This window comes from Scyliorhinus torazame, chromosome 18, assembly GCF_047496885.1.
Source record: "Scyliorhinus torazame isolate Kashiwa2021f chromosome 18, sScyTor2.1, whole genome shotgun sequence".
NCBI classification, from domain to species: Eukaryota; Metazoa; Chordata; class Chondrichthyes; order Carcharhiniformes; family Scyliorhinidae; genus Scyliorhinus; species Scyliorhinus torazame.
Window position 1 is genome coordinate 114,377 of NC_092724.1, and position 11,100 is coordinate 125,476.

Sequence of the window (11,100 nt, forward strand, 5' to 3'; positions counted from 1 at the left end):
GCTCAGGGAGCCCGGCGAACCATGTCCATATGTTTTGGTCATGCCCGGCACTGGAGGGATTCTGGAGAGGAGTGGCGGGAGCAATATCTCAGGTGGTGAAAGTCTGGGTCAAGCCAAGCTGGGGGCTAGCAATATTTGGAGTAGTGGACGAACCGGGAGTGCAGGAGGCGAAAAAGGCCGGCATTCTGGCCTTTGCGTCCCTAGTAGCCCGGCGAAGGAACTTGCTAATGTGGAAGGAGGTGAAGCCCCCCAGCCTGGAGGCCTGGATGAATGATATGGCTGGGTTCATAAAGTTGGAGAGGATTAAGTTTGCCTTGAGAGGGTCTGCGCAGGGGTTCTACAGGCGGTGGCAACCGTTCCTAGACTATCTCGCGGAGCGTTAGAGGAAGGTCGGTCAGCAGCAGCAGAAACCTTGGGGGGTGGGAGGGTGGAGGGGGGGGGGGGGGAGGGGACGTCCTGGGAGGGGGGGAGGGGGGAGGAAAGGGGGTCTGCCTGGGAGGGTGGATGAGCAAGAGATAACATGAAGGGTTGGGGAAACTGGCACGTACGGGTGAGGGCCAGTGTACAAAGCTATGTAAATATATAATTTTGCCATGTATATATCTTGCTCTGCGCGATTTCTCGTTTTTTTTTGTTACGGGGGTGGGGGGGGGGGGTGGTTATTGTTTGTATGGGAGAAAAATTGTGTTAAAAAACTTTAATAAATATATATATTTTAAAAGGTCTACCATTCCTGGGATCGTCCGTGTGAATCTCCGCTGGACCCGCTCCAGCGCCAGTATGTCCTTCCTGAGGTGTGGGGCCCAAAATTGCTCACAGTATTCTAAATGGGGCCTAACTAATGCTTTATAAAGCTTCAGAAGTACATCCCTGCTTTTACATTCCAAGCCTCTTGAGATAAATGACAACATTGCATTTGCTTTCTTAATTACGGACTCAACCTGCAAGTTTACCTTTAGAGAATCCTGGACTAGGACTCCCAAGTCCCTTTGCACTTCAGCATTATGAATTTTGTCACCGTTTAGAAAATAGTCCACGCCTCTATTCTTTTTTCCAAAGTGCAAGACCTCGCACTTGCCCACGTTGAATTTCATCAGCCATTTCTTGGACCACTCTCCTAAACTGTCTAAATCTTTCTGCAGCCTCCCCACCTCCTCAATACTACCTGCCCCTCCACCTATCTTTGTATCATCGGCAAACTTAGCCAGAATGCCCCCTGCTAACAAGGGCAAACAGCACTTGAAATGCACTGGCACAGCAAACCCCACTCAACTTACAGCTATGGCGCATAGAAAACCGGCCCCAAGATTGGAGACACAGACCTGGGGAGGCTCCTAGAGGGGGTGGAGGCCTGGAGGGTAAGCCACAGGGCCACCTGGGATGGTGGCAGCATCGACGCTCGGGCAGTGTGACCAGTAGGACTGGCCTCCAGTGCCGCAAGTAGGTCAATGACATACACCAGGCAGCACCCCCCCAAACTGCCGCCCCAACCCTCCGTCTGCCCCCCCCAACCTACCCTTCACCCCCCTCCCATCACTCCAACCCTGTCTTCACCCCCCCCCCCGCGACCGCACCACGTGAACCGCACGTGTGGCTAACGATGCCCTCTCTGAGTCTCCACAGGAGAAGCTCTCCCACAGTTGGCGGGAGAGGGCCCAGGTCGGCGGAGGGCTGCCCGGCAGAAGAATTCTCATGACCTTCGAGGAACAGGCCTGGATGTTACGGGGGTGGCTGAGGATAGAGCGGTCATGAACACGGAGGTAGGTCCATGGCTCAGAGGCGAGGAACCGCCAGGCCTCACCCGGATGGACTGTCACACGCGAGTTGTTATTGCCATACCGACTGACCCATCCCTCCCATGGACCACATGTCCATTCCCCCATCCGGGGTGGCCCCCTCTCCTGCCTCCCATGAGACCACCTCGGAAGAGAGTTGAGGATGCCACAGTTGAGGTGTCACAGCTGTCATCCGCTCCCGCCACCAGCGCAGAGACACACACCTCGGTGGGAAATGTTAGTGGTCAGGCCTCTGGGGCACAATCTGGTGAGCACCGCACTGCTGATGATGTACATCAGGTGGAGGCAGGAACCACCAGGGGAGACAGCAGTTGGAGGGCTGCTGGATCCCTGGACCCAGCTGGGTCCCAGCCTGATGCTGAGCCTCTGGAACAGGGTTACCCGGAGCTGATGGAGGTGATAAAAGCAACCAGGACATTCAGGGTGTCAGCGTCACTTCAGAAGATCCATATCCAATTGGAGGAGTCCCAAAGGCTACGGGCACAGGAGATGTCGCCGGCAATGAGCGGCACTGAGCCCAACACTGCCAGGGTGGAGAGCCAGGTGTAGGACGTCGGCAGCATGGTGCAGACATTGGGAAACTGCCAAGGCTTCCCAAGCCAGATGATGCTGGGGCAGCCGGGGCTGGAGCTAGCTGCTCCTCCCAAGGTGAACCCCAGGGCCGTATGGGCACCGATATGGAGGAGGAGGCGCTGGGTGCCAACCCGCACCCGCCCCATGGAGTGGAGATGGTGGCCATCAGCTGCCCCAATTCCACCCCTCTGATGAGGTCACACCTCACAGCCAACACCCGGAACAGAGCAACACGGCTGTGAATGTGTCGCCAACATGTTCGCCGGGGCCCTCTGGCCTTGGATCCCCAAGGGGATGCCCACCAGGGGCATTGAAGGACACGGGATGAGATAGGCAGCTAGCTGCCTCCACATCTGAGGTGAGATTCTCCGAACCCCCTGCCAGGTCGGAGAATCGCCGGGGGCTGGCATGAATCCCGCCCCCGCCGGTTGCCGAATTTTGTGCCGTGCCGTGGGGGCACTCTTTCCCTTCCGCCTTTGCCACGGTCTCCACCATGGCGGAGGCAGAAGAGACCCCCTCCACAGCGCATGCGCGGGAATGCAGTCAGCGGCCACTAACGCTCCCGCGCATGCACCGCCCGGAGATGTCATTTCTGCGCCAGCTGGCGGGGCACCAAAGGCCTTTCCCGCCAGCTGGCGGGGCGGAAATCAGTCCGGCGCGGGCCTAGCCCCTCAAGGTTAGGGCTCGGCCCCCCAAGATGCGGAGGTTCCGCACGTTTGGGGCGACGCGATGCCGGACTGATTAGCGCCGTTTTGGCGCCGGTCGGCGGACATCGCGCCGATACTGGAGAATTTCGCCCCCGAAGTGCATCCTGGGAATACACCAAGATGTAATGGTAGAGCTAGGAAGACCAAGCATGCTGAGGATCACTGAGAGCACTGGGGGAGAAAGGGTGGGTGGGGGTGTGCGTTGGGAGGGTGGGGGAATTGTGGTGGGTTTGTGGAGGGTGGGGATAGTGGGCCGGCACCATCAGCAAAGTAGGCACTGGCCACCAATTCCCTGTTCCGGCGGGGGGGTGGGGGGGGGGGGGTGGGGTGGGGGGGGGTTAGCAGGAAGGCAGCGTAGAGCACAGGGCTCCAGCTGCCAGTATGGCCCGGAGAAAGGCCGGGTCCATGGCCACGCATGCGCATGGCGGCGGCCCTTGCGGACCCGGCACACAAAATAGTCCCCCCCTTCAGCAGGCTCGCACGCCCCAGACTGCCTCACCACAGTGCCCCCGGCCCTGAATATGTCCCCCACTGCACGGGATCGGCCCTCCCCTGACTGTGGTGGCGCTGGACTGAGTCCCAAAAAAATTACTAGCTAACTTGCACTCATATTTCACCTTCTCCCCCCTTATTGCTTTTTTGGTTGTCCTCTGCTCACTTTTAAATGATTCCCAATCCTCTGGCCTGTCACAAATCCTCGCCACTTTGTCTGCTTTTTCATTTGCTTTTATGCTGTCCTGGATGTCCCTGATCAGCCATGGATGCCTTGACCTCCCCTTAGCATGTTTCCTCCTCCTTGGGATGAATTTCTGCTGTGCCTCCCGAATAACCCCCAAAACCTCCTGCCATTGCTGTTCTACTGTCTTCCCTGCTAGGCTCCTTTTCCAATCAACTCTGGCCAGCTCCTCCCTCATGTCTTTGTAGTTACCCTTATTTAATTGTAATACCGTTACATCTGATTCCAGCTTCTCCCTCTCAAACTGCAGGGTAAATTCTATCATATTGTGGTCACTGCCCCCTCAGGGCTCCTTCACCTTAAGTTCCCTAATCAATAAAGAAGCTCATCAACCTGGCATTAAAATGTTTTGTCTGCATACAAGAAAAATTATTTTTCTAAGTGTTTATTTTGCGCACGTTCTGAGCAATTAAACAAGCACTTGTATGAAAGGTGAGAATTTTGAGTTCAGGTCTCAATAAGGTTACTATTTATACGCACTTGGATTATCTACAAATACAAGAGCAGCAGGGGTCAGGTCCTATAAAATTAAGCTGCTCAGGTCACTGAACCAAAGAGGGTATCCAATAACCCTTCAAACTTCCCGCAATCATGCAAAGCAAGCAAGAATTATTGGTGGACCAATGTTTATGGTAACAAAGCAAACCGTGCCCCTAGTTGGATTGATATATCAAACATTTTCTTGTGCTAAGCAATACAAACTGCAGAGGCTGGATGTTTAAATCTCTTGTAGACAAGTAATGTTGCTTCAAAATGCATAAGAAGTTTACAAAGCAATACAAATATCAAACCAGAAAAGCACCAATAGCAGATGTACTGACATTAAGGTGATAAATAAATTTGACCTTTCATTCTTTTGTGAGGGCCACGAAGAATCCAGCACGAGTTTTAAGGATACAAAGTAATAACATTTATTTACAATAACATGTATATATAACAGCAGCAGCAACTTCCCTTGCTGCACACTCCTTCCTGCTGGTTCCTAAACTGGCCAGCTTTATTTATACTAGGAGTTTACTAATGGTTTCTCCGACCCCCTCATTGGGGAAGCTCATACTCCCACAGGATTGTGGGATTGTCATTAGTCCCCAGCCAATGGTAAGTAGGCAGGTAATAACACATTCCTGGTAAGTTCATGACTTACAAATGGCTGTTTTTGATGCAACGACCAGGAACTTGTGCGTGGAGCAAACGTAGGGCAAACTCCAAAGCTAACAATGAGCAGATATACACATCAGCTCTGAAGGCAAAGATCACAATTCAGGAACCTTTTTGCAAATTTCCCAAATTGTCAGCTGCTCTAACCTACAAAATAAAAAACGTGACTTGCCAAATATTTTATTCAAGTTTATTGGTATTAAAGTTAAGTAAAGCTCTTCATGGATATGATCCACTTGATGAGGAAAATTGAAAATGCAGTTCAAGTTTCACCTCCCATCAAATCTCTGCAAATGGGTACATTTGAATCTTTTGTAAGAACGAGAGGAAAATATGATAATGTCATTGAGTTGCAGCTGGAGCTACAATATTTACAGTTTCAGAATGCTGAGGTACATTTAATTTTATAGCACATGGCAATGAGTTTTTGCAGTGACAATATTACATTTCAGAAGGGACAGGAATGCCCACCTCACGGCCTCGGCACAATCCAGTTAGTGCTCCAGGCCAGAATGGAGGGATGCTGCATTGTTTAGACATGTCTTTCTTTGAATGATGGGTTGAGCCGTGGTCCTGGTCATTTCGGCTGGTTTCAGAGCACAGTAAATATTTCACGGCCAGAATTCCTTCTTTAACTACCAAAATAAGCTTGTCACAGCACGAGACTTCAGAAAACCAAGTATTTACAGGCCATTTGGTCTGGTCAGTATCAATATAAATACTCCACAAGCTTCCCCTTTTCTTCATTTAACTCCATCAACATAAACGGACAATGAAAATAAATCTCAACTTTTAACTTTTTCAATTAAACCCCCCCTTCCTCCTCCTCACTGCCAGCTTCAGCTTTTAAGGAGTGGGGAAAGAGTGTTCCATGTTTACACTATTCTCCATGTGGGAAAAATGTTTCCGAACATAAACATTATTCAGCCTTGTTCTGAACTCGCACAGCAGAGGAAATTCACCTCATCGACCCTATCGAGTCCTTTGATCATCTTGAACAATCCAATCGATAGCTTTGAATTAACTATATAACCCTAGGTCAATGAAAATAGCCCAAATGTTTCTATATAAATAGTTTGATATTTCTGACAAAGTCCATTTCACAAAGACAGGGAGCTGTTGCTTTGGCGCACTTACCTTGCAACACGCACGCTTCTCTATTTAAGTAGCTCTCTTACCTTTTTATCATAGTTAAATTTATTTTTCTCTTTGACAGGAAGAACCAGGATTCCTTTGTGCTTTGCCCAGCTCTGTACAGCAGTTACAGAACAGGAGAGTAGCACAGAGAGACTTGAAACAGTTCAACAGCAACGCAGATCAAAAGTCACACCCATTATCTCAGCAGCGTCTATATATACAGCACTCTAGAATAAATTACGCAATGTAGTTGGTAAGCTTTTGTTATCATAGGTTAAAGCTTCTTACCAACACTAGCTATACAAAAGGTCAGGGAAGGATCAATTAAATATTATGATAGCTCTCCCAGTTCCATTGCAAACTATGGGTTTTCTCTGCAGTTTGTCACAACATTTATTGTCTAATTTATCACTAGGAATTTGAGTTTGTCAAATCAGAGGTCAAGCGACTTGTATGCAGCATGTAAACGAGGACATAAATATCTGCTTTTGCATTTATACACTTGTGCGTGGTAACAGTAGATGAAGAAACTTTTAATACCGCAATATTTATTGTACTTAATAATAATAATTGCTTATTGTCACAAGTAGGCTTCAATGAAGTTACTGTAAAAAGCCCCTAGTCACCACATTCCGGCACCTGTTTGGGGAGGCTGGTACCCGCACTGCTGGCCTTGTTCTGCATTACAAGCTAGCTATTTACTCCACTGTGCTAAACCAGCTTGAACAGGATTGAAAGACACTTTTAACGGTACTTATCCACTTGCAAAACTTTTGAAAAGTTGATAGAAAAATAAAAGTTACAGTCATGAATTGGCACGTAATGGTGTGAATATATTGTATGCCAAAGTATACAGATACGCATTAGTGAAGTTTTAGAATTTGATCATGAAAAACAAGACACTAAAAATGTTGCCAGTTATTCCGCCTGTCATGATATTTGGCGGGGGGGGGGGGGGGGGGGGCGGGGGGGACAGAATAGTGATCAAACTGTTGTCTATACCCAACATTTTCCAATATTATTTCAGATATCCGGTTTTCTTTACATTTCTGACCTTCCTATCGAGTTTGCTACTTGCTCGTCTATGTTTCAATAAAATCACCTCTCATTCGTCTACATTTAAATGAGAATGCACCCAACCTGTTCAACGTCCCTCCAGACAATCCCTTCACCCCAGGAATCAGTACGATGAATCTTCTCTGAACCACTTTCATAGAAAATAGGAGCAGGAGGAGGCCATTCGGCCCTTCGAGCTTGCTCCACCACTCATTATGATCATGGCTGATCATTCAGCTCAATAGCCTCATCCCACTTTCCTCCATATCCTTTGATCCCTTCGCCCTGAGTGCCATATCGAATTGCTTCTTGAAGCCATACAGGGTGGGATTCTCTGTTGGCTGATGGCAAATTTGGGAAACGCGATTGGCGGAGAATCGGTTCTGATCCCAAAATCGCAACAGGCGCCCATTTGACACCAAATCGCAATTCTCTGTCATCTCAACGGTGGGGTCAATGAGGCCCAGAATGCACGGATAGTAAACACCGTTTGCATATCGTTAGTGCGCCTGCCCCGGTAGTCTCCGGGGCCTCCGCGATTCTCCTCCTCCGATAGGCCAAGTTGCCGATGGTGCCGATTGTGAAATCGGCGTGGCTGCTGAGGGAGAAAGAGGAGGTAGGACTCAGAGAGGCGCGACTGTGGGCTGCCGGGCCGGAACCTGGTTGGGCTGGGTAGGGTGGGGAGTGGGGGAGGCCCTGCCAAGGCCAGGGGGAAGGGGGTGACCAGGAGATGGGCCGGGGTGACTTCCCCGCACGGGACTGGGGCAGTGTCGGGGCCACCATTGCCACGCCTGCAAGGCAGCCATCTTGCTGGGCACCCCACTGACCTCCCACCTTGGCCCCTGGTTCTGCTGATTGACAACTGCCATATGGGTTCCCCCATCCCCGCATCCCACCCTCCGCCACACCCCACATAACTGCCACCTGCCGGCATGGCATCAGGTGCCCACCCAAGGGCAAAGCCCACTGTAGCCCTTACGGGGGAGGCGGGCGAGGGCCCTGGAGCATACCGCTGGCAAGGGCAGTGTCAGTCGATGGTACCCCTGGCAACAGAGTTGGGTACCAGGGCCGGAGGCCCCCAAGGTGCCTGGCACAGGCTGAGCCAGGGGTGCGGAGATTGGGGGGGGGGCATGCAGGGGCAGTGCCCGCAGTGCCAACCGGGGCCACGTGTAACCCGTTGGACCTGGTTGGGCACGGGGATATGCACCATGCTAACATGTTGACCTCTCATCCCCTGCTGACAATGGATATTGGAATTCTGTAATACTGGGGCTGGTTTAGCACAGTGGGCTAAACAGCTGGCTTATAATGTAGAACAAGGCCAGCAGCGCAGGTTCAATTCCCGTTCCAGCCTCCCAGAACAGGAGCTGGAATGTGGTGACTAGGGGCTTTTCGCAGTAACTTCAATGAAGCCGACTTGTGACAATAAGCAATTATTATTATGTTATTATTATTAAAACCAGCAATGATGCCGTCCTGCTGGTCGCCGGAGCCCTGGGGGATGCCCTGCGGCTGTACAAGCTGGAGCTGCTCGAGGAGGAGGGGGAAGCTGCAGCGGCGGAGCGGGCAGCAGCAGAGCGGGCAGCAGCGGAGCGGGCAGCAGAGGAGCGGTCAACAGCGGAGCGGGCAGCAGCAGAGCAGGCAGCAGAGGAGCGGGCAGCAGCGGAGCGGGCAGCAGCAGAGTGAGCAGCAGAGGAGCGGGCAACAGCGGAGCGGGCAGCAGCAGAGCGGGCAGCAGAGGAGCGGGCAGCAGCGGAGTGAGCAGCAGCGGAGCGGGCAGCAGCGGAGCGGGCAGCAGCAGAGCGGGTAGCAGCGGAGCGGGCAGCAGCAGAGCGGGCAGCAGCGGAGCGGGCAGCAGCGGAGCGGGCAGCAGCGGAGTGGGCAGCAGCAGAGCGGGCAGCAGAGGAGTGGGCAGCAGCGGAGTGAGCAGCAGCGGAGCGGGCAGCAGTGGAGCGGGCAGCAGCGGAGCGGGCAGCAGCGGAGTGGGCAGCAGCAGAGTGGGCAGCAGTGGAGCGGGCAGCAGCGGAGTGGGCAGCCGTGTAGCGAGCAGCAGCGGAGCGGGCAGCAGCGGAGTGGGCAGCAGTGGAATGGGCAGCAGTGGAGTGAGCAGCAGCGGAGCGGGCAGCAGCAGAGCGGGCAGCAGAGGAGCGGGCAGCAGCGGAGTGGGCAGCAGCAGAGTGGGCAGCAGTGGAGCGGGCAGCAGCGGAGTGGGCAGCCGCGTAGCGAGCAGCAGCGGAGCGGGCAGCAGCGGAGTGGGCAGCAGCGGAGCGGGCAGCAGTGGAGCGGGCAGCAGCGGAGTGAGCAGCAGCGGAGCGGGCAGCAGAGCGGGCAGCAGCGGAGCGGGCAGCAGCGGAGCGGGCATCAGCGGAGCGGGCAGCAGAGTGGGCAGCTGCAGAGCGGGCAGCAGTGGAGCGGGCAGCAGTGGAGCGGGCAGCAGCGGAGCGGGCAGCAGCTGAGCGGGCAGCAGAGCAGGCAGCAGCGGAGCGGGCAGCAGCGGAGCGGGCATCAGCGGAGCGGGCAGCAGCGGAGCGAGCAGCAGAGGAGCGGGCAGCAGCGGAGTGGGCAGCAGAGGAGTGGGCAGCAGCGGAGCGGGCAGCAGTGGAGCGGGCAGCAGCGGAGTGAGCAGCAGCGGAGCGGGCAGCAGCGGAGCGGGCAGCAGCAGAGCGGGCAGCAGCAGAGCGGGCAGCAGCGGAGCGGGCAGCAGCAGAGCGGGCAGCAGAGGACTGGGCAGCAGCGGAGTGAGCAGCAGCGGAGCGGGCAGCAGCGGAGCGGGCAGCAGCGGAGCGGGCAGCAGCGGAGTGGGCAGCAGCAGAGTGGGCAGCAGTGGAGCGGGCAGCAGCGGAGTGGGCAGCAGTGGAGTGAGCAGCAGCGGAGCGGGCAGCAGCGGAGCGGGCAGCAGCGGAGTGGGCAGCAGTGGAATGGGCAGCAGTGGAGTGAGCAGCAGCGGAGCGGGCAGCAGCAGAGCGGGCAGCAGAGGAGCGGGCAGCAGCGGAGTGGGCAGCAGCAGAGTGGGCAGCAGTGGAGCGGGCAGCAGCGGAGTGGGCAGCCGCATAGCGAGCAGCAGCGGAGCGGGCAGCAGCGGAGTGGGCAGCAGTGGAGCGGGCAGCAGTGGAGCGGGCAGCAGCGGAGTGAGCAGCAGCGGAGCGGGCAGCAGAGCGGGCAGCAGCGGAGCGGGCAGCAGCGGAGCGGGCATCAGCGGAGCGGGCAGCAGAGTGGGCAGCTGCAGAGCGGGCAGCAGTGGAGCGGGCAGCAGCGGAGCGGGCAGCAGCGGAGCGGGCAGCAGCGGAGCGGGCATCAGCGGAGCGGGCAGCAGCGGAGCGAGCAGCAGAGGAGCGGGCAGCAGCGGAGTGGGCAGCAGAGGAGTGGGCAGCAGCGGAGTGAGCAGCAGCGGAGCAAGCAGCAGCGGAGCGGCCAGCAGAGGAGCGAGCAGCAGCAGAGCGGGCAGCAGCGGAGTGAGCAGCAGCGGAGCGAGCAGCAGCGGAGCGGGCAGCAGCGGAGTGAGCAGCAGTGGAGCGGGCAGCAGAGGAGCGGGCAGCAGCGGAGTGAGCAGCAGCGGAGCGGGCAGCACGGGAGCGGGCAGCAGCGGAGTGGCAGCAGCGGAGTGGGCAGCAGCGGAGCGGGCAGCAGAGGAGCGGGCAGCAGCGGAGTGAGCAGCAGCGGAGTGGGCAGCACGGGAGCGGGCAGCAGCGGAGTGGCAGCAGCGGAGTGGGCAGCAGCAGAGCGGGCAGCAGCTGAGTGAGCAGCAGCTGAGCGGGCAGCAGCGAAGCGGGCAGCAGCGGAGCGGGCAGCAGCGGAGTGGGCAGCAGCAGAGTGGGCAGCAGCAGAGTGGGCAGCAGCAGAGTGGGCAGCAGCAGAGTGGGCAGCAGCAGAGTGGGCAGCAGCAGAGTGGGCAGCAGCAGAGTGGGCAGCAGCAGAGTGGGCAGCAGCAGAGTGGGCA

The 11,100-nt window shown here is 55.6% G+C and overlaps 1 protein-coding gene across 1 annotated transcript in view; it reads right to left on the reverse strand.

The window, feature by feature from the left end:
- LOC140394880 (GRAM domain-containing protein 2B) overlaps positions 1-6,263 on the reverse strand; it is an 86,023-nt gene extending 79,760 nt beyond the window's left edge. The window contains exon 1 of the mRNA XM_072482028.1: positions 6,149-6,263. Within this exon, the coding sequence (XP_072338129.1) occupies positions 6,149-6,159 (11 nt within the window). The 5' untranslated portion in view covers positions 6,160-6,263. The remainder of the gene's footprint in view (positions 1-6,148) is intronic.
- Positions 6,264-11,100: the final 4,837 nt, after the last annotated feature.